This window comes from Suncus etruscus, chromosome 14 (assembly GCF_024139225.1).
Source record: "Suncus etruscus isolate mSunEtr1 chromosome 14, mSunEtr1.pri.cur, whole genome shotgun sequence".
Lineage (NCBI taxonomy): Eukaryota > Metazoa > Chordata > Mammalia > Eulipotyphla > Soricidae > Suncus > Suncus etruscus.
The window spans coordinates 24,249,620-24,273,909 of record NC_064861.1 but is presented as its reverse complement, the minus strand read 5'-3'; the positions used below and the strand labels follow the sequence as shown (position 1 = coordinate 24,273,909).

The 24,290-nt window shown below is 39.7% G+C and overlaps 1 protein-coding gene across 6 annotated transcripts in view; it reads left to right on the top strand.

Moving 5' to 3' along the window:
* Positions 1 to 18,229, top strand: part of LOC126027836 (protocadherin alpha-C2) — a 207,957-nt gene extending 189,728 nt beyond the window's left edge. For 5 of the 6 annotated variants that reach the window (XM_049786854.1, XM_049786852.1, XM_049786856.1 and 2 more), the window contains exon 4: positions 15,592 to 18,229. In XM_049786854.1, the coding sequence (XP_049642811.1) occupies positions 15,592 to 15,902 (311 nt within the window). In that variant the 3' untranslated portion in view covers positions 15,903 to 18,229. The remainder of the gene's footprint in view (positions 1 to 15,591) is intronic. The other variant, XM_049786851.1, reaches the window with a different exon arrangement.
* Positions 18,230 to 24,290: the final 6,061 nt, after the last annotated feature.

Genomic DNA, 24,290 nt, shown 5'->3' with positions numbered 1-24,290 from the left:
TGCCAGGAAATCTTTTTTTTCCTGGTTTTTGGGCCACATCTGATGACACTCGATTACTCCTGGCTATGCGCTCAGAAACCGCTCCCAGCTTGTGGGACCATATGGGTTGCTGGGGAATTGAACTGCAGTCAATCCTAGGTTAGCCCATGCAAGGCAGACTCCTACTGCTTGTGCCACCACTCTGGCCCCAGCGGTACATGTTATTAAAGGTATGAAAGAAATTACTGGTGAATCCATCTGGGCTTGGGCTTTTTGTTTTGGAGACTTCTGGTTACCATTTGATTTTCTCTAGTTTCTCTTGTTTTGTGGCCTTAAGATTTTCAAAGTAATCCTGATAATCCTTTGAATTTCTGTGGTATCTGTTGTGACATCTCCCTTTCATTTCTGATTTGGTTAGGGTTCTCTCTCTTAGTATTGCTAGTGGTTTATAAATTTTATTTTTTTCTTTCAAAGAATCAGCTCTTAGGTTTATTAACCTTTGAAATTTTTTATTCCAATTCACTAATATCTGCTGTTTTTTTTTTTTCTGCTTTGAGCTTTTGTTGGTCATTTTCCAATTTCTTAAGCAGTTAGTTATGTGGGCCCTCCCTTCTTTCCTGATGAAGGCTTATATAGTTATAAACTTTCCTTTTTACTCTCCTTTTACTGGGGGAACAGATTATTTCAAACACACTGAGACTACGGCTAACAGAAGGATTCTGAACAAACAGGAAACTATGAGTTAAATTGTGAGCAGCTCCCAATATTGAATGTGGAGAGTCAGTTAGATTAAGGGTTTATACATAGTAGAGGTGGAAGCCAAGGAAATTTACTATCCCCTGCTTCTGACTGTCCAGTTTCACCAACCCTGTCAACATCCAATGAAATACAATTAGAAATTAGACAAATTTCATTCAGTAATTCCTGAATTGGGCAGCAACCTTTGCAAAAAAAATTATTTAGGGGACCACATTCAGCTTAGTGCTGAGCATTGAATGCAGGGCTGTGGCCCAGACCTTTGAGCTAGAGATAGAAGGTTTTATAGTCAGAAACAAGAGAAGAGTAGGGATTTTGTCACACAGATTACTATTGGGCACCAACTGGGAGAGATTGTAATTCCAAAACAGATAGTATGTCTGTTTAAGACCTCAATTCCATTTTGGGTATGTTGTCTTTTTTCCCCCTTTTAATTTATAAAACCGGTATGTATTGACATCACCTACTTTATACATTTTTGACGAGTAAGAATTATTGCACACAGAACTGATTTGCTGAGTACCGTGGCGTAGGAGGGACACTGGACCTTTAAACTATATCAGTAACCCTGGTGTAGACAGGAAATTGATCTCCATTTTATGAATGAAAAACAGGTTCACAGGTATTAATATAAACTATAATATTAATATAAACTGTAAGTGTGGAAGAGCAAAGAGAGGTGGAGATGCCCTCCGATATTGACTTTGCTGCATTGTTAGGAAAACTCAGTATAAATCAGAAAATCCTCTCCTGGGATTAGATGATAATCCAGAGTAGTTCCAAATAGGGGTTGAGTGAGTTTACAAACCTGATTTTGCCTTTTTCTTTATTTTTTTGCAGTTCAGCTTGCTCACAACAAGAGATGGTTTCTGCTGTGGTGTGGGGATGGATTACAATGGCTTCTGCCTTAAGTCAGTGTTGCAGAAGGAAGTTGCTGGTTCTTCTTTTTTTGCTTTACTATTATAATCCTCAGAACCAAAAAATATTTTTGCTCATTCCTTGAGAAATCTGAGCCTTCTAGGTTTTTGTCCCAGATGAGGATATCTTGCTTTTTATTTTGCTTCTTCAGCTTTCTCTGATTAGTCACTTTATCTTCTATTTTCTTCTGCTCTTCAGTGGCTTCAGAGACTTGGGAAGACATGAAGCTGCTCCCTCTGTAGACTTAAAGATGACTGGTGTGTGGGGGAAGGCCAGGCCTCTGCTCTCTTCTGCTTGCCCTGACAGCCCAGGCTTTTGCATTTGAATTCTAGGGACTTTCCCTGGACTTTGCACCAGCAGAGCCTGCAGTCACTTAGCTTACCATTAAGGAGAATAGAGGGAACATTGCCAGATGACCTCAGGGAAGTGCTTTAAATAGATTACAAAAGATATGACAGCTACCTCCTGAGTGCAGGTTTTAAAATTGTAAATCATTAAAAAAAATGTAAAATTTTTTCAATCAAAACCATTACTTTAAAATAGTGACCATTTTCTACTAAAACTTAAAAAAAATCCCACAGTGCTAGATTTTTGTTAGTTTGGTTTTGGTTGGGGGGGCATATTTGCCAGGGGTTGGTGTTGGGACTATGGGGTCCCAGGGAACAAACCTAGGTTGGCCATGTGTAAGCCAGGCACTCTCCATTGTAACCTGTGCTGACTATTAAAGATACAGTTCCCCTGGGGTCAGAGAGATAGCATGAAGGTAAGGTATTTGCCTTGCTTGTAGAAGGACTGTGGTTCAAATCCTGGCATCCCATATGGTTCCCGAGCCTGCCAGGAGCGATTTCTGAGTGTAGAGCCAGGAGTAACCCCTCACTCAGCACAACCGGGTGTGACCCAAAAACAAAACAAAACAAACAAACAAACAAAGATACAGTTCCCAGCTTCTTTCTGAGTGTCTGAAATCCTCTTTCTGGGTCCAGACCTATAGGTCTTGTCTAAATCTAAATCTAAATCTAAGGTTCCCATGAGCCAAGTATCTGGAAATAAGAGAGGAGAGTTAAGGGAGTGAGATGTTAGAAGAAACATTCCTTTGCTTGCTTGTTGACTCTGGCCTAGGGGTAGAACTGGTGTAACTTTGTTTCTCATTCCCCCCCCCCCTTTTTTATTTTTAAGAAAAACACATCCTTGATTCTGTAGCAAAATCATAACATTTTATAAGCAAAGCTGGTCAAAGGTCTGTGCTCTTTCAGCTTGCCTTATCCTTTAGTGGCAGATACTTCCACGTTAGCCATGTAGGCACTTTGGACAGTGAGGGCCTAAGTAAACCAGAATATGTTCTGCTTATATGCATTATGGGTGAATCAAAATTCCCAGCAAAGGTAAAAGAAATAGAGGTATGAGGGGGTGTCGAAGAAAAAAAAAGAAATAGAGGTATATTTATATTGTAAAGGGGTCCTCTAGATATTCCCATTCATAGATATTCCTCATAGATATTCCCATTCTTTAAAATGAAAATCTTGATAATAGCTCTGTGAGTCTGTAAGACTGAGTGAAGGCTGTGGCATGGTATTGGAACCCAGTTCTCTTGGATACTGAACCTAAAGATTGTTTTTTAATTATTAAATTTATTTAAAGAAAATGCATCACATAGTTGACATAACTGATCGTAATACATTTGTTTCAAGATGACCGAAAGCAAAGCTATTTAAAAATAGAAAATAGAAAAAAAAAAACTAAAGAGATGAAGAGAAAGAAGAAAAAGTTCAGTAGCAAGTATATTTTTGAAAATTGTTGAATCATCAATGAACTCATTAAAGCACTAATAGAAGGTTTAGTAAGCTCTTTTTTTTTTTTTTTGGTTAAGGATAAGGGTTAAAGAACTACAGTAAATGCGGTGTAAGAGTGGCAATTATTGTTGTTTTGCATAGGCCCAGCAAAATATGGGGGAAATGGAAAGGAAAAGCCTTGGCCTAAATACAAGGAGACCTGACCCCTGAAGTTTTCTGGCATAAGACCAACTCTGGGCTCCAAGCATACTAGGTTGTCCAACACCCCCCCCCCCCAGTCATTCTTTGTGGTCCCAGCAAAATTTTTCTGCACAATCACTGTTATTAGTGTCTGGTTTCTGTAGTTAAAGATCTTGGTTTCTGTGCATATCCTACATCGAAGTTGGGATGATGTGGAGTGTCCTCTAGTTTCACCTCACCATTAGAGGGCAATGTGGAAAGCCCTGCCCTGAGAGTAGTTTTTTGCTGTTGCTAAATCCTCTGGGTGTTAAATGAACCCTCTTTGGAGTAAGTCAATGCCAGGGCAGCAGTGGGGTCTTCCCTGGTAGAGGTTTGCTTCCTGGTAATGCTATAGACAACCATGGTTGTTTCTGTAGATGGTATTCATGGTTCTGGTGTGTATGGGCAATGCATGTTCTTCTGAGACCTGAGCCAAGTTTTTATGACAATGTTCAGGGTGTAAGGTCCCACTGCATAATTAAATTTGTTTTCCTATCTCTATTAGATAAGAACTTGTTTGCATATGTAATATTTTCCCATTTTAATGTGCCTATGCAAAAGAGAAATAATGCCACAAGGTATTATCGGTGCTTATGGGGGCAGAGGGAACAAGTCCAACAATGTCCATAACTTGGTTCTAACATGAACTCTAAACAGAGAGACTTTTCTACCCAAATTCCTTATTGAAACAGATCATAAACAAAAACAGTGGGGGAAATTGTCGCTATATAAGAGGGTACTCAATAAGGGTTATAGCTGTTAAGAAAATACATCTAAGATATTCAAAGGAGATATACACATCCCTTTTTAGTCTTTAGAAATAGTTGGGGTGTGTGTGTAAAATCCAGTCACCACTTTGCTCTGTGATTTGGCCTTGTGGAATCTGAAAAATGGCTGCCAGCAGTCCCATATCAGGAAAAGTCCTTGAGCGAGGACTTCTGAGAAACCGAGTCTGGCAGCAAGCAAAGGTCCACAGTGAAGGGAGGTGGAGGAAAGGTGGCCAAATAGTAGATCAATAGCAACAGAGTATTGGTTTCTTCTCAGGCTGAGAGTCTATTTTTTATATCTTTATTTAAATACCTTGATTACAATCATGATTGTAGTTGGGTTTCAGTCATATAAAGAACACCCATCTTCACTAGTGCAAAATTCCCGTGACCTATGCTCAAACTCTCCCTCCTCCCCACCCACCCCTGCCAATATTTGAGACAGACTTTCTACTTCCCTCATTCATTCACATTGTTATGATAGTTGTCAGTGTAGTTATTTCTCTAACTGCACTCACCACTCTTTGTGGTGAGCTTCATATTGTGAGCTGGATCTTCCAGCCCTCATCTCTATTGTCTCTGAGAATTATTACAAAAATGTCTTTTATTTTTCTTAAAACTCATAGATAAGTGATACTATTCTGTTTCTATCTCTCTCCCTCTGACTTATTTTACTCAGCACAATAGATTCCATGTACATCCATGTATAGGAAAATTTTATAACTTGATCTGAGAGTCTATTTTTTTTCACTTTGGGAGCTTTTTTTCACTTTGGCTTGAGTGGGGATAATCTGCTTTGTGAGGAGCCAGGAACCAAGGGTAGAAAGGGTTAAATGTGAGGTAATAGCAGGTAGAGTGAGGGAGTGAAGGACTAGAAATTAGCCTAAAAGATGGTGAGTCAAGGAGGGAAGGACAGTATACAACATAGGCATTCTGTGTACTGCAAATGTACATTAATCAGACATAAGTATGGTGCATACATCATCAGAGACTAAGGATTGACCCATGGATTACAGTAAAAAAACTGACCCCAATGAAATGGGACAGAATGCTTAAAAAATAAAATAATAAAAAGACGGTAAGTCTGATATAGAAATTTTCCATGTTCTAGGCCAGTCATGCTTGGTGAGGGTAGACTATACTGAAGAATTAGATTATGTATTAGATTGAATTAGATTCTGTATATTGCCTTTCTAGAAAAAAAATAATAGTATTTGAGTCTATAAAACTAAGTGAAATGGTAATAAGTGCTTATGAGGAGTTAATACCATGAAATAGACATATGTCACAGAGGACATTGGATGGATATTGGTATGGCAAACACATATACTCATGTGCTTATATCTGCATATACTGGATTACAGTTGAAAAGCTGCCCCAGGGGCTGGAGCGGTGGCACAAGTGAAGGGTATTTGCCTTGCAATGGACTGCAGTTTTATTCCCTAGTGTCCCATATGGTCCCCCAAGCTAGGAGCGATTTCTTTTTCTTTTTGGGGGGGAGCTTTTGGGCCACACCTGGTGACGCTCAGGGGCTACTCCTGACTGTGTGCTCAGAAATTGCTCCTGGCTTGGGGGACCATATGGGATGCCGGGGGATGGAACCACGGTTTGTCCTAGGCTAGCTCAGGCAAGGCAGATGCCTTACTGCTTGCGCCACTGCTCCAGCCCCACCAGGAGTGATTTCTGGATTTCTGAGCATATAGCCAGGAGGAACCCCTGATCATCACTGTGAACCCAAAGGTTTTAAACACATTCCCCCACTTAAATTTGAAAGGTACAGGTAGCCTTTGGCTAAGCTCATTTTCAGATTTGATTATCTTAGATGCAGTAAGGATTTTATCTTAATCTTAAGTGTAAAAAAATTAGATATATTATGTTAAAAGAAGCTCTAGTCTTGGGGGCAGGAAGGTAGTACAGGGGTTAGGATGCTTGCCTTGCATGTGGCTGAGTCTGTTTGAACTTTAGTACTGCAGGGTATGGCCCATGGGATTTGGGGGTGGCTTGTGTGTTGCATAGGGAAGCTTTGTGTAGGGAAAACCATTTAAGGGAATGAAGAAGTTTCTTGCTTCCTTTTCCTACTGCACACTGGTACTTGGACAAAACATGAAGTCTCCTTGACCCCAAGTGCTGAGTCCTATATGGCCGCCCACGTGTTCCTCTAGATTAGCACTTTACACACATTACCTTATTGTCTCTAGGGAGCTCTAAAAGTGCCTTCACCAGATAATTATTTGGTCATGTCAAGCAGTGTTTCTCACTTACCCATATTCCCCTTCTGCCCTAACTTCTTCCTGAGGCCCTCTCTCTTCCCAACTGAGAAATGTTGATACTGGTATGGTACACGTGAGACACTGTGGTATGGCTGGCAGCAACATCAGTGAGACAGAAATAGTGTTTAGATACCGGTCAGACAGTGGGGAGAGTTAGTTTCTTAGTGGGGGTTCTGCTTCAGAGTGAAGATGAGGAGTTGTGCTTAGCAAGGTTATCTGTGTGGGGCTACAGAATAGTGGGAAGATGAAGACTAGCAGATGGGATTGAAGATGATAAATAACAGGGGTATTTTTTCTCAAGGAAATAAAAAACTTATGATTGACTGAGCATGGAAATGATATAATTGAACTTTTTGAAAATGATTTTAATAGGACTGGAGAGATAGCATGGATGTAAGACATTTGCCTTGCATGCAGAAGGTCGGTGGTTCAAAACCTGGCTTCCCATATGGTCCCCTGAGCCTGCCAGGAGAAATTTCTAAGCATAGAGCCATGAGTAACCCCTGAGCGCTATTGGGTGTGACCCAAAAACAAAACAAAAATGATTTTTAATATGTTATACTTCAGTTTTTCAAAAAGAAATAAAGACTTTTAGAAATAAAGATGATTGGGGTTTAGAAAGAGGCAAAAGTATAAAAGAAGGCTATAATTTACATAAGCAAGAGGAGTGACTGCAAACAACTTGAGAGATATTGCAGTTCAGGTCCAGACCACTTAATTAAAAAAAATCATAATAAACTTAGTCATACTGGGACCAGAGCAATAGCACAGGGGATAGGGCATTTGCCTTGTATGCAGCTGACTCAGGTTCATTCCCAACATTCCATATGGTCCCCGAGTCAGCTAGGAGTAATTTCTCAGTACAGAGTCAGGAGTAACCCCTGAGCACTACCAGGTGTGGCCAAGAAACAAACAAAACAACAACAACAACAACAAAGCAAAACAAAATAAAAATATCCACAAACCAAAAACTAAAAAAAAAAAAAAACCCAAAAACTCAAACTTAGTCATACTATTGAAAGGGAATTTCCTGAGAAACAGATGAGTGTTACTCATGTTGAACTGGGAGTCATCATTACAGAAGCTGGTAACTACAGAGTTCCAATTGGAGCCTGAGTACAGACAGTGATGAGTTTATAAAGTCAAAAAACCACATCAGTGCTGGATCACAAAACATATCTTCATAAAAATCAAAAAGACAGAAATGATAGCAATTATCTACTCAGACCACAAAACTTTATAAATGGAAATTATTCACCAAGTAAGTCATAACATTTTTGGTGTCCTACTGAATATAAAAGTTATATTTGCGATCTATTTTGTATGCAATAAATAGCTAACAAAAATGTACCTATATTAATTAAAAAATACTATATGGCCAGCATCCAATGTTGGTAGGACACTTGTCTTTCAGATGTTAAACCCTAGGTCCTATTCTTAGCACTGCAAAAAACAAAACACTTTATTGATAAAAACTGCTATTATCTAAGCCAGCAGTCCCAAGTTTATTAAATTACTACCGTTTTAGCAGGAGGAAATTTACTCAGTGTCTCCTCCATCCTCCTCCCCATGATCTTTATACAAATAAAAAGTACCCTCCCCTATAAGCAGTGCTGTCGTCTTGAACTTGGCAGATCACAACAAGCTGAAGACTGAGATGGCAATTTCTTAAAATGAGACAATAATAAAGACTGCCATATCTTCTGATCCTTCCACAAAAGATTTCTCTGCAGCATAATGATGCTGTTTGATAGCATTTTACACCTACTAGAACTTTTTTCAAAATTGAAGTTAACTTGAGCCCTTCTGCTGCTTTTTTTTTTTTAATCAACTATGTCATATTCTAAATTCTTTTTGGCCTTATAAACAGCATTCAAAAGTACCGTCCAACCTTGACTCCTGGATCCCAGACATAGAAATGACACAATTCTCCACAACAGCTCCAGGAACCAAATCTTCTCCAGGGCACCCTTAATACTGCTCTCACACCAACATGTGCCAGTTCTAAAATGATATCCTAACAACAAGGAAATGGGAACAATTTGATCTAAGAGCAGGTTGTCCTACCTCACCAGCCAATGATAAGACAAAATCAGAAGATTGTCACCCTTTGATCTGTGCAAAAGCCAAGATTTTGTAACAACCATGATTGGACAGAACACATCCTGGGACCAATAAAAAAGCTGTAGCCTAGGTTTTGGTCTATCATCTGTACAAGAAACAAGATCTCTAATTCCAGAGATCTGACTGAGACAATCGCAACTGAACAGGTCTTCTGGAAACATAATGAAAGACTCTATCCCAGACTCCATCCTAGGAACAGCGCAATGACTATGACCACCAACTACAGAAGACAGATTAAAACAACATGGAAGAAACAGAACTCTTAGAACCACAAAGAAAGACTTCAACATAAGCTCCATTCCTTGACCTGTGTAGCTACCAAAATCTCTTGATACAGAGGTCTGATTTTATCACCCATGATGAAGCAGAAGTCTTCCATACATCACAAAAGCACTGATGGGAGAGGAAATGAACAGACAAGGAGTCTATAGTCAATCCCATGACACTATACTTCAAGGGTGGAGAAACCCTGTATCTCTTAGGCCAAGGAAATTTCCTCTCTAATGCCCCCAATATTTACTGTGCCTATGCAGGAAAATAAAAGACACAATATAATCTTTTTTTTATCTATTTATCTATTTATTTATTTTTATTTTTTTGACTTCTTTGTTTTGGTGTAGATATTGAAGTTGATGTCTCCAATCTTATTTTATGTTATTTTATCTTTCTCTTTTTTTTTTTTTGAGGGGGGGCACACCCGTTTGATGCGCAGGGGTTACTCCTGGCTAAGCATTCAGAAATTGTCCCTGGCTTGGGGGGACAATTTGGGACGCCGGGGGATCGAACCGCAGTCCTTCCTTGGCTAGCGCTTGCAAGGCAGACACCTTACCTCTAGCACCACCTCTCTGGCCCCATCTTTCTCTTTCATTTTGCACTCTGGCATGGTTTTATTTCAGGACCGAGACTATTATGTGGTGCGTACCTTTAGTGCTGTAGTGCTCACTGGATATTTCTTTTTGTATTGTTGTGGTATTTCAATTCACTTTTTTCCTCTAGAAGGACTACACCCATTTTCGACTTATTTGATTTTTACCCCACTTTATTGCTTTTCTTTTCTTCAAACAAAACCACATAACTTGAACTATCTAGTTCTGCCTCCCAAATAGAGGGGGAAATAAGGGAGGGTACCAGGACCATATAGATATATGATCACTAAGTAGTAAGCTAGATACAGAGGGGACCACTTATTCTAGCAGCCCAGGGAGTGAGAGTGGGGGATATGGGATGCAAGATGGGAACAGGGGTGGGGGTGGAGGGAGGACAAATTTGGTGATAGGAGGGCCCGGAAAGATAGCACAGCGGCGTTTGCCTTGCAAGCAGCCGATCCAAGACCTAAGGTGGTTGGTTTGAATCCCGGTGTCCCATATGGTCCCCCGTGCCTGCCAGGAGCGATTTCTGAGCAGTGAGCCAGGAGTAACCCCTGAGCACCACCAGGTGTGGCCCAAAAACCAAAAAAAAAAAAAAATTGTGATGGGAATTCCCCTGATTCAATGTGAAAGATATGTAAGCCAATATGGTCAAAATAAAAATTATTTATAATAAAAAACGGAATTTTAAACAATCATTTAATTTTAATAAATTAAAAATAATAAACTTAACTTTATTATCTTTAAAAAAAAGTACCTTTATGCCAGGAACAGATCCCAGCTTAGGGTTGCTGGGCCTGGTGATCAGGCTAGGCTTGGGTGCATGCTGTGAACACACTACAGATTCTGCTTCCAAGTTGGTTCCCTGTGGTTCCCACTACATCTGCGCACACATCACCTAACCCTTCAGCCATTAAGGAGAGTTGGAAGCACTTCCTTCCAAATATCTGGTTTTGCATTATTTTGTTTTGGGGCAATACCTGGAGGTGCTCAGAGATCACTCCTGACAGTTCTAGGGAAGCGTATAGGGTGCCAGGGATAGAACCCAAGCCAGCTGCATACTTGCCTTATCCACTTTAAAAATCTCTCTGGCCCCAAATACCTATCAATATGATAATTAATAAATTAAAAATGTTCTTTTTAAATTTAATTGCTTTATTTGAGCACTGTAGTTACAAATTTATTCATTGTTGGGTTTAAGTCATACAGTGCACAACATCCTTCACCAGTGCACCCTTCCCATCACTGGCACTAAATGTCTTCTGTTTCCCTCCTACCTCCTACCCCCTGCCTTGCTTCAGGGCAGGCAGATTGCTTCTCTCTCAATCCCTCCTTTGATTTTTGACTCTCTGGTTTGCACTATTGTTAATGTAAGGATGGTTTACCTATTAGTTTCTCCCTTTTTAGTGCCTAGTCCAGAGTGATCAGTTATATCATTGCCTAGTAGACCCTTCTCTATTCTAGCTATACTCACCACTCTTTGTGGAGAGCTTTCAACCCTGGGCTAAACTTGCTGACCTTTATCTCTATTGTCTCTGGGTATTATTATCATACTATCTCTTGTTTTTCTTATATTCCACAAATGAGTGAGATTATTCCACGTCTATCCCTCTGACTCATTTCACTCAACATAATAGTCTCCATGTTCATCCATATATAGGCAAATTTCATTACTTCATTTTTCCTAACAGCTGCATAGTATTCATTCCATTGTGTAAATGTACCACAGTTTCTTTAGAAACTCATCCGTTGCACCTAGGTTGTTTCCAGATTCTGGCTATTGTAAATAGTGCTGTACTGAACATAGGAGTTCAGAGGGCATTTTTATTGTATTTTTGTATTCCTGGGGTATATCCCTAGGAGTGGTATTACTAGGTCATATGGAAGCTCAATTTCTAGCTTTTTTTGGGAATGTCCAGTGTATTCCAAAAACACTAAACCAGTCTGCATTCCCACTAGCAGTGAATGAGAGTTTCTTTCTCTCTGCATCCATGCCAGCATTGATTGTTCTTTTTTTTTTATGTGTGTGATGTGTACTGGTCTCTGTAGTTTGAGATGATATTTGTTCTGATTTGCATCTACCTGATTATATTAGTGATGAGCATTTTTTCATGTACCTTTTGGCCATCTGTATTTCTTCCTTGAGGAAATATCTGTTCATTTCTTCTTCCCTATTTTTTTTGATGGGGTTAGATTATTTTTTCTTGTAAAGTTCAGTCAGAGCCTTGTATATCTTAGATATTAATCCCTTATTTGATAGGTATTGATTGAATAGTTTATTCCATCCTGTGGGTGACCTTTGTATCCTAGTCACTATTTCCTTTGAGGTACAGAAGCTTCGAGTTTGATGTAGTCACATTTGTTTAATTTTGCCTCCACTTGCTTGCCTGATGGTGTTTTATCCTTGAAGATGCCGTTAGCTTTGTATCATTGTGTGTTCTGTCTATGATTTGCTCTATGTATCTTATGGCTTTAGGTCTGATATCAAGGCCTTTAATCTATTTTGATTTAACCATTGTTCATGTTGTTAAGGAGAGGTCTGAGTTCATTTTTATTTGCATGTAGTTGACTAGTTTTCCCCAACACTATTAAATTACAAATGTAATTTGTAATGTAATTAATGACATCTAGAACAATATTTACCAGAAGCTTTTTAATTCACTTCACCCCCAATAAGTAAAACAGTTAATCAGGGCAGAGATGGGGGGGTTGGGTTTTTGGGTCACACCCCACAGTGCTCAGGGATTACTCCTGGTTCTACGCTCAGAAATTGCTCCTGGCAGGCTCATGGGACCATATGGGATGCTGGGATTCGAACCACTATCCTTCTGCATGCGAGGCAAATGCCTTACCTCCATGCTATCTCTCCAGCCCTGGGATGTAGCTCTTCTATGGAGCAATGTGTCCTGAGTTTGGTCCCTGGCATCACATAAGAAAGAGTAAAATTCACTCCTTATTCTCAGGATGCAGAATGGATGTTACATTCATGGCAATAATTAATCCTATACATCTCCATCAGAGTTCTGGGTGCACTGTTAGGGAGGGGTGCCAATTTGAGGGGAGGGCCCACACCCAGTGGTACTCAGGACTGGCTTCTCGCTCTGTCTAGGAGTGGGGTTGGGACCAGGGATGGAACCCAGGTAAGTTGTGTGCCATGCCCACTGTACTATCTCCAGTCCCAGTGGTCATGTTTTGAAAAATCTTTTTCTCAACAGTGGACTTGAAATATTCAGAAAACTGTGTTGTAAACAGATGAGCTGTCATCCAGGCTCTGTTGTTCCATTTATAGAGCACAGGCAAAGTAGATTTAGCATAGTCTCTTAAGGGCTTTAGGATTTTTGAAACTACAAATGAGCATTGGCTTTACTTCAGCTTGAAGTCAACAGCTGCACTATCCTTGACAAATAGTCTGGCATTCAAAGCCAGGCATTGAGTTCTTGAGTTATGATGGTCCTTGGCAGCATTGACTCCCAATATAGGCTGTTTCATCACCACAGATAGTCAGTATTTAGTGTAGGTGCCCCCTTAGCTGATCTTACCTAGATTTTTCTGGATCCCTGGCAACAGTTTCTATCCTTGAACTTCATGAACTCAACAGTGATAACTTTGCACTGGTTCTGTTCAGACCATTTACACTTTCTCCATATATGCATTAATGCCTGTTTAGCTTTCTTATTTTTATGTTTACTGGAAGATCATTTTTAATTTTCTTCAAAATTTTTTTCATTACACTCACAACTTGGTTACCTGGCTAAGAGGCCTAATTTCAGTATTTCCTTGGAAGAGAGGGACAGGAATAAAGAAATGGTCAGTTGGTGGAAGTTGAGAAGTTTTCTGTCATAAGGGCATGGTTTGTGGGGTCCCTCCCACAATTAAAATAGTAGCATCAAAGATTACTGATCACGGGTCACCATAGTGGCTATAATAATAAAAGGATTAAGGCACTTTGCCTTAGCATATGGTGTACCCTGACTTGACAGGGTGGCCTGAGTACCTCATCCCTGGCTGGTACATTGAGCTGTTAGCCAAGAAATGCCAGCAGTTTCACCACTCCCTACAAGAAATAAAGGCTTTGAAAGATTTTGTCACATTTTGGTAATTCTCACAAAGTTAAGCAAATGTGATAGCAAAAACTGCAGATCAGCCTGTGTGGCTCAGGTTTGCCATAAATTTTTTTGGTTTTGTTTTTGGGGTACACCCACCAGTGCTCAGGGGTTACTCCTGCTCTGCACTGAGAAATCACTCCTTGCAGATTGGGGGGACTATATGGGATGCCGAGAATCAAATCAGAGTCCATCCTGGGTTGGCCACATGTAAGGCAAATTTCCTACCACTGTGCTATCGCTTCGGCCCCCATAAATTTTTTTAATGTCCTGTGTTTAGGATTGAGGAATGACAGATTAGTGGAAAATGGCTTTGATGCTCTGGCTTGGGCACTGGATGAATGGAGTGTCACTTACTAAGACTAGAAAAACTTAGAAAAGGAATAGGAATTAAGATGAGAAATTAAGAATTTTTGAATTCTCCAATTTGAGAGGGACATGCTGAGGTCTCAGAAGGAAAGAGAAAGAACAGCCAGCAAGAAGCAGAGTGGGGAACTCATAAAAAGTATTTCAAGAAGGGGATGATGACAGGTGCTGTTGAGAGGATCAATAAAATGAGAATTAAAATGTGACCACAGGAAATATAATTAGTGGCCTTGATCTGAGCAATTTAGAACAGTTTGCTCAAGGATGCCACATTAAGAGGAGCAGGAAGGTGGTGGATGGAGAGATAGTGCAGCAGGTAGAGCCTTTATCTTGTACATGACTGACTAGATTTGATCCCTGGAATATCATATGGTCTCCCCCAAGCACTTCCAGGAATGATTCCTGAGTTAAGAGTTAGGAGCAAGCCATGAGTATTGCTGGGTGTGCTCCAGACCCCCACCTTCTTTCAGCCCCCTCCCCCAGAGGAGAAGGAAATAGCAGAAGGTAAATATAGATGGGACTCACAGTCAAATAGAAACAGTAAGGACCAGAGTTGGAAAGGAAACATGAATGCTTGGGTTTGATCTCAGCACCTGACATGTTCCCCTTAGTCCCTCCAGGTGATCTCTGAGTGCAGAGCCAGGAATAAGCCCTGAGCATCACCTGGTATGCCCCCAATAAAAACAACACTCCTAGGCTGACTATGCTTCTTTCTCTATAGCTTTGACCTCTATTCCTCTCAGACACTGGGGTACTTCAAGGTGTCATTCAGTTTGACTTTGGAAAAGTCTTGTTTTGAAACATCTGTGGCTGGTTAACTGTTTTTTCAAGTTTGGACAAATATCACACCTTAGATTTTTCTCAGGTATAATTAATAATTTACTTTCTGGAAACTGGTTAATACTTTTCTACAGTTATTGAATTGGTGTGTATGTCCAAGATAAACTGTGAAGACACAGAGGTGTTGAACTGGGTTTGGGGGTGGGCCTGGCTCCCAGAGATTTCCCCAGACACTGCTTTTGGGATCCATCATCTTTCTTTTTCAAGCTGATGGGGGCCTTAGGATTGGATGGATGGAGCAAAAGTTGGTTCCACTAATACTGGCACAAAGTGTGTGACAAGATACACCCAGAACCAAAGTTTTTGTTAAGTATAAACTTTTACATGTTGATGCTGGTACTGCAGTTTGTGTTAAGCCACTGGTGATACACACTGGCGTGATTGTGTCATAAACACATATTTTCAGAAATCTTTCACAAAGAAGCAGAAGTTAATTAAAATTCAAATTTTATGGTAATAAAATCTGCCTCCTTGCTAACTTTTTTTGAAGAAAGTTCTTGACCAGGCTTCTGTGGTCTTACTTGCTGTTGAGGCATGGAAAGAAAGAATGTGGTGTCAATGCTGTCACTGATTTTGGATGTTTTGTCTTTCAGAACCAGAGGCCGGAGAGGTGTCCCCTCCAGTAGGTGCTGGTGTCAACAGCAACAGCTGGACATTTAAATACGGACCAGGCAACCCCAAACAAGCTGGTTCCGGTGAGTTGCCAGACAAATTCATTATCCCAGGATCTCCTGCAATCATCTCCATCCGGCAGGAGCCTACTAACAGCCAAATTGACAAAAGTGACTTCATAACCTTCGGCAAAAAGGAGGAGACCAAGAAAAAGAAGAAAAAGAAGAAGGGTAACAAGACCCAGGAGAAAAAAGAGAAAGGGAACAGCGCGACCGATAACAGTGACCAGTGAGGTCACTTCATTTGGAAAAAAGCCACTTAGCCCATTTTTGTAACCTCGGCAATCCTCCCATGTAGCGATACCCTCCCTTCTCCTGTCCACCCGCATCCTCCTATAGACCTCAGACATCTGCAGGAAGTTCCCCTGTCTGTCTAGATCGCATGTATCAGGTTTTTGTCTTTAAAAGCTTTACTAAGTCTGGTGTTAACTCTTTCTCTCCACTCTGGCTTGTTTGCAGAACCTAAAAAGCAGACCCAAGTTTTTCTCCTCCGCCGCAAAGGAGAGGCTTCCCAGCCCCGCCAGTGAGAGGTTGGACTCTCTGCCCTGTGATCCGGGGATCCTGTCTTGATGACACTTGCAGGGCAGGCTGAAAGGCTTTGAGATTGAGCAGCTTGGGTATCTGTGAGTGCCTGATATTGGCTGGGATGGACTAGATTAGACCAGTTGGTGGTGCAAAGCGGCCTGAGAAAAAAGAGGCAAATGAAAACAATGGGCATTACCAGTCTGGAGGGGAAATGTGGATTGGAAAGGGAACAGACTTTCTAAATCTTACAAGAGGCATTGGCCATTCTAGCAGACAAAACTGCCCTGCTGACAGGCTTTAGGCAAACCCATCAAGTCTGTTAGCTGTGGGGTTACTGTCTTGAAAACCTGCACTAGTCCTGCAAGCCAAAAGTGCAGTGTTCACAGGGCCTGCGGGGTAACAGAAGCAGATCTGATATATTTCTTCTATATGTGCTTGTGCTCACTTTATGAGACCTCCTTTGCACACGATGTTTATGAAAACGTCAATCCTTTTCCAACACATATGCAAAAACTAAAGAAAAAAGTAAAAACCCCAACACCTCAGTTTATGCAGTTTGTTGTTTGATAAGATTTATTTAAAGAGAAAAATCTATTACTATATAAGTCTTTAAAGAGAAATAAAATGACTACAACTCCCCTAAACTCTCCTCAAAAGAAAATTCAGTCTACAGCCATTGCAATGATCATTGCTGCTACAGAAGTGCTTTAAGAGAATTGCCTGAAACATCTGTATTATATCGACCACCTGCCAATCACAGCTTTACTCTTTCAGGTCACTCTGGGGCTGCCCCTTGCATGTATTAATAAAAGGATCTTTTTCTCTCTTTTCTAAGAAATAATTATGTGCACTTTGAATACACAATTTCTCTAGACAGCTCTATCAAGTTCCAGAAATTGAAAAAAATATTGTTTTCTCATACATACAGTGAGCAGACTTTTCAATCCTCTAATCCTGTGATCTGTCTTGGTGTGTTAGACTACACCTTCTCCTTGGTTTAGTTTTCTATAACACTCTGAATTGCTAATCTTGCTAACTTCTATGATGTTACCTGAGATCAATCTCCCATATGTATGCTGTATGCTATTATAAGACTCCTGAAATATACTTACTCTGTGCTTGTGTATGTAAATGTTAATGCAACTATTACCTAGAGTGAACTTTTAAACTTTATTGTTGAATGTACTTCCATTCTATTTCCTTTTGTACACCTGTGAAAAGTGGAGTAGTGTTTTTTTAATCATTGTTAATCAGCTTTTGTGTATGAAAGACACAGTAAAATTTCTTTCTTAAATCAAGATACTGGTGATTCAAGGAATTTTATTTATGGTCAGCCAAGAACCAACTCTTGCCAAGACACCTATTGGCAAGGGAATGGATAAAGCTGTTTTTTTTCTAGTAACAATTCTGGAATGAATACTGATGATATTCCCTGAGGGTATGCAAGCACAAAACTGACCAATCTAACCTCTAGAAGAATGCTTTGAAAGTATGCCATTTGGAATATCAGCTCATGATTAAATTTACTGTCACATTAAATAAGAAATTTTAACTTTGCTAAAATGTACAATTTAGCCATTTGACTAATATATTCTTTTGAAATGATATAAAAGAGATAGGAGTCTTTTACTAAAACAAAAGCATTAAATTTCAAAAAAAATCTTGTTTGTCTACTCTTAGCTTCATTCTCCCATATTTTGAAGGGTGTGTAACTTCAGCTCTGCAGGATTGCATGGGGTAAAATTTGTCACTAACCCACGTAAACCATTGCTACATTGTAGGTTGTGATCATTTGGCCCCACTGAAACCATGTATCTGACCTTACTGTGCCTTTTGAATACTAGGAGAATGGGGCTAATTTATTGATTATTATGTATCTGTATAGCACTTATTACATTTGCAAAGTGCTTTCAAATCCATGTTAGTTACTAGTTATTACAGCTGTAAGGATAAACACTTCATGTGGATTCATTTTAATTGGTGCTATTGGTATTTCCTCTGTTATTGCTAATAAATGAAAAATGGTGGTATGAAAGACATGGTGGTCATTTCTAAATCTAAGAGTAGGATAAAACAATAATGACATCAAGCTCTTACTGAAGACAAGTGTGTTATGAAGCTACGCTCTTTTCAATCTTAGCTAATAATTGCAAACAAAATTTCCAACACCAAATATCTTAAAATAAGATTGTCATTGTGGGGGATCAGAGTAATAGCATGCAACTCAATAGAGTTAATCCTGGTACCACATGTGGTTTCCCAAGCACATTCCCAAGGAATGATCCCTGAGTGCAGAGGCAAAAAGTAAATCCAAACAGTGCAGATATGACCCACCCTCAATAAAGAGTGTAAACTAGAAAAGATTTATCAGTTATTAATAATGAAATTGAGGATAATATGGGTCTCTCCCAGGCAAAGTGGGTTGTGTGCTAACTCTCACAGTAAGAAACCAATCTAGCTCTACCACTAGCTGGGAACCTCTCATATTTCCAAGCTGAGTGTCATCTACTAAAACAGGAATAATAAAGAGTAATTTATAGATTTTTTGTGGGAAATATTTAGTGAGATTAATCTCTAATTTTCCAGCACAATTCCTGGCATACTAACTACTCAAAAATATCAACAATCCTTTCCTTCTAGTTCCTTACCCCCCCTTTTCATATGCTTAACTATTTTATATACACAGAACCCTTTTCCGAATTTTAAAAAGTGAATGAGGGATGGTAAATGAATTAACATAGACTTTAGTTATGGGGCCAGAGTGATAGTACAGCAGGTAAGGCATTTGCCTTGCACATGGCAGACCCAGGTTCAATCACCAGCATCCCTTATGGTCCACCAAGCCTACCAGGAGTAATTTTTGAGTGCAGAACGAGAATAACCCCTGAACACTGCTGGGTGTGATCCAAAAACATTACAAACAAACACTTTAGTTATCCTCTTCTTTCTTGTTCACCTTAAAGAAAAAGAAGTTAGAAGGAATCATGACTCCTTCTGTCATGAATAGTAATTCAGTCTTTAAGTGAACAACAACCTCTGACAACCAAAGATTATCAGCTGCACCTTCTAACAGTAATGATGAGGGTCTTACATATAAAAGGTGCAGGATTCACAGCACAATTGCATGGAGAGTCCCAAGCAGCCCTCAAAGAGGGTAGTTAGGCTACCAGATGAGATTTGGAATCTCAGGATCTCAAACTAGTGTAGTTTAAATTTTATGCATTATATTGATTCTAAATAATCAAAGACTAATGCAATTCTAATTTTAAGGGCTACCTAAAACATAAAAAATATATTTAAAACACACAAAATGACAGTACAAGAAACTGAAAAGCCTTACTACCTTCCTTAAGAAATGACTGACAGGATACTTACTGTGTGACCCAGTTTCTTTTTTCAAATGTTAATTCTCCCAGGGCATGGAACTTACACAACCTTCTGACTGCCTGCCTGTGCATGAGTGCATGTGCATAACACATGTGCCACACATACACACAGTTAGGAAGAGGCTGGAGTACATGTGCCTGGTGCTCTTCTTTTACAGATGGACCTGAGTATATCAGGTCCTGAATAATAGGTTTTGTCTTGGAGTTGACCTAGGGGTGTTTCAAATCTCTTCCTTTTCATCTCAGGAGTAATTTCTGAACTGAATCACCTGTGGTAAATTTACTATGACTTGTCTATATAAAGAATGAGGGGAAGAGTCAGAGTGATAGGAAAGTGAGTGGTGAGGCATTTGCCTTGCATGCAGCCTACCAGGGTTCAATCCCCAGCATCCCACATGGTCCCCAAACACTGCCAGGAATGAGTCCTGAGAACTACACTAAATGTGGTCCAAAAACGAAACAAAATAAAATCAAAGAATGAGGGGAGATGGGGAAATGAAAGCAATTATATGACCTGATGGACATCCACCTACAAATAAAATGAACAATTAAAAGTCAGCCACTGATAACATCACTGTTTGTAGAGCAGAGCTCAAGACTAACCACTAATGTATAAACATATGAGGATTGATTAAACTCTCATTTTAAGCTCTGCTTTTAGCTGTCGAAGTCCAGCTTTGAGTGAAGGAGCCTGAAGAGGGGTCATCATGAGGATTAAGAAAACAAGACAGAGTGAAATCATGGGGGTCAGGAGGCTGACTGCCTCATGAAGAGAGAGCTCAACTGTCCTCTCAGTTGGATATTTATTGTTCAATAAATCAGTCATAGAAAGTAGGGTAGATAACAGATTCGTAATTAATGCTAACTAAACCTAAGAAGTTTACAATCTCATAAGGGAATGTGAGAATTAGGTAGGTTTTGGGTATAATCTCTGAAAGTAGTTTTCCTTTGGAGAAGAGTGACAGATAGGAGACTTTATACAGGGCTCCTGGCCCCCAGGTTGTTCCTTGGGTGGCATCCATATTCCAATAATCTGCATTAAGAGCCCTTCAGTTTATTATCTGTACCTTCTCTCAGATTCCTTGACCTTTAAAGGTTTGGGGGTTTTCTACTATTTAACTTACCCTACAGGTAACCTGATTTATGTGACACTAAATTAAAACTACTATGTTCTTATTTACAAATCCAAGAACCAGAGGACTATAAAAATGTCTAGGCATGGGGTTGGAGCAAAAGTACAGTGAGTAGGGCATTTGCTTTGCATGTGGCTGACCCAGGTTTGATCACTTGCATCCCAAAAGATCCCCTGAGCCCACCAGGAGTGATTCCTGGGGGAGTAACCCCCCTTACCCCCACACTCAGCATTGCCAGGTATGTCCCCCTCTCCCCCAAAATAAAGTCTAGGCTTGCCTTTCCTTACACACCACTGACCCTGGCTGGAGCCCAGGCATCATTTGATCCATGGCATCCCATATTGTCCCAATAACCCTGCCAGGATGGTTCCTGAACACAGAGCCATTGTGGCCCAATGAAAGTTATAAATCTTTTCATCTTTTAATTCTCAATGTTCATTTTAGGTGTTTCTCTCTCTACACATGTGCACTCACGCACCTGTTATAATTAGGAGTCTTTAGTTACTAAAACTCCTATTTTTTTAAAAATGTATAACACTGTGTTCATAACCAATTAAGTATAATGTAGAGATTCAAACTTATGTGATGTATAAATCACATTCACATAGTTTGTTTCCTTTCTTAAAGAATATGCTATTGCCCTGAAGCTTTTAGTGTTTGTGTTTGACCATTCCCACTGGTGCGTAAGAGGAATTACTCCTGAAAGGCTCAGGGATCTAGATGGGATAATGGAGACTAAACCAGAGTTGACCTCATGCAAAGCAAACACCCTACTGGTTCGCTGGATTACCAAAGTGTTTTTTTAAGCAGGTGATTTGTCCAGGTCAATCTTAAATCATTCTTTTGAATTCATATGCAAACTATAGTGACCAGATCATGTCATTTGCCTTTTCCTATATTTGGGTTACAAATCCATCTTTCCTACTAGAAACCTAATAGACAAAATATGACATTTTCTTTGCAATAAATTCAGGCCATAAAATGTAAAAATATTTTAGTCAAGGACTGGAGCAGCTTTACACAGGGCTGACCCAGGGCTGATTCCCAACACCACATATAATCTCCTGAGTTCACTGCCAGGAATGTACCCTAAGCACTGCTACATGTCCCCCTCAACAAAACAAACCTTAGTTTACACATATTATAATAGGAAAATATAAAAGGTCTTTAAGTGACCTTATACATGCAACAACTGAAGTCTTCTATCTGAACATATACTCCTTTTTATTATTCAATTGTAAATTATGCATGCATGAATAATAAATAAACAATACAAGAAAGGCAGAAAAAGGTTAGAAAGATATCTTTTTATTTATCCAGAGTAATTTCCTGGGAAGTCATTCATCCAAAGACTTTATTCATCCAACAAAGACTCTTATATTCTTTTTTTTTAGACTCATATATTATTGAAAGAGGACGTATCAACAACAAATCTTCACTTGGACTTATGAATTCTGATAGCCTCTGATGGGATATTACTTAAAAAGCTATCTAGTTTTCTTCCAGGTTGTGACATCATAATTAAGAAGATACATAAGGGCTGAAAAGATAGAGCAAGTAAGATGCCTGCCTTGTATGCAGCCAACTTGGGTTCAATCCCTGGCACCCCTGTATGATTCCTGAGCCCTACCAGGAGTTAGAGCCATAGAGCCAGGAGTAAGCTCTGAGCACCTCTGGGTGTAATCTCAAAACCTAAGACAAACAAAAAGATAATGTATATTTTTTATTGGTGACACTGATGCCATTAACCAATAGTAACTTTGAGATAGACAAGGATCAAGACAGCCATTCATGCTGCTAAAAATATTACTTAAAATAATTTTTTGTTTAGGGTGCATGCAAGGCAAGTGCCCTATCTGCTGTGCTATTATTCTGAACCCTGAAAGACAAAATTTAAAGAAACAAAAATATTTTAAAAATAATGAAAAATGGGGCCGAGGTGATGGCATCGAGCAGTAAGGTGTCTGCCTTGCTGGCACCAGCCTCAGATTGCCCATGGTTCAATCCCCCAGCGTCCCATATGGTCCCCCAAACCAGGAGCAATTTCTGAGTGCATAGCCAGGAGTAACCCCTGAGCATCACTGGGTGTGGCCCAAAAAACAAAAACAAACAAACAAGAAAACAAAAAGCCCCCAAAAGACAAAAATAAAATCTGTTACTCGGGGAAAAGAAAGATAGCAGAGTACACAGGGGATTTGCCTGGCACACAGCAACTTGGTTCAATCCTCAGCATCTTATTTGGTCCCCTGAGCACACCAAGAGTGATTCCTGAGTGCAGAGCCAGGAGAAAGCTCTGAGCACCTCCTGTTATTCCCCCAAATTCTGTTATAAAAACATCTCTATAATAGCTTTGGAAGATCTTCCTCACTAAATTATTGACACAAAACAGCCTTTAAAGAAGTGAAAGATTTACACTCCCACAGCCATCCACTTTTTTTCACCTTCAAAGTCTAAGAGCATCCATTATCCAGAGCACTGCAGTGACTTTCCAGATCACTGTCCTCTTTTGTGCTATACCAGATTTCTTGGGACACCAAACTCAGAAAGTTTTCCTTTCACACCTTTCATAAGGACACAGCTAGTTTAAAGCCAGCTCAAATGTCTGATTAGCCAGATATTAGCACTGCTAATATCAAACAGGGAGAGCATGGGTGGGGAGGTGAGTTTTTTTCTACTGGTTGAGTTAAATTCTAGTCAGAATTTAAGCTCAGTTATTTTTTTTTTTTGATATAGATTTAAAATTGTGATGACCAAGTGGCTAAGGGACAGATCCATTCCAGTGGCAGACATGTCAAATGCAGGGGGAAAATGCTCAACAACAACAAAAGAGTCCAATAACCCCCATAAAATATGGGAGAGAAGATAAATAGACACTTCTCCAAAGATATATAGATGGCTAGTAGGCATCTAAAAAGGTGCTCACTCACTTATTATCAGGTAAATTCATATTCAAAACAAATCATCACACACTAATGAAAACATCAGATATTAAAGGCAGAAAACAAGCAGTGTTGGTAGGGATATGGTGAAACAAATTCCCCCACTCGGCTTGTTCTTCAAGCCTGTGTTCTTCCTTGAACATCTGTGTAGCTTGCTGGGTTCTATGTTTCTTTACTTGCATATTTCCACTCTAGAGAACCCTGTGATCTCTCTAACATGTACTTCTCTCTCTCCCCTCACATCTTTACAAATAAGTTTCAATTTAAAAATTTATCTTGTTTCACCAAAAAACGATCTTGCTTTACTGAAAGAGAAAGAAAAAAAAACAACCTTTCATTTGCTGCTGGTGGAAATGTTGGCAAATTCAGCCTTTCTGCAAAGCAATATGAAGACTTCTCAAAAAAGAATAGAGGGGCTAGAAAGATAATACAGAAGTTAAGGTGCTGGTTTTGTACATGATTGATCCAAATTTGATCTCTGGCATTAAATATGGTTCCCCAGCACACCTAGAGTGATATCTGAGCACAGAGGTAAGAGGAAGTCTTAAGAATGGCTGGTATGGCCCAAACATAAAAAAGGTAAGAACAGAACTCTCATATGATCCTACAATAGAATACTCATATGTCCAAACAACAGA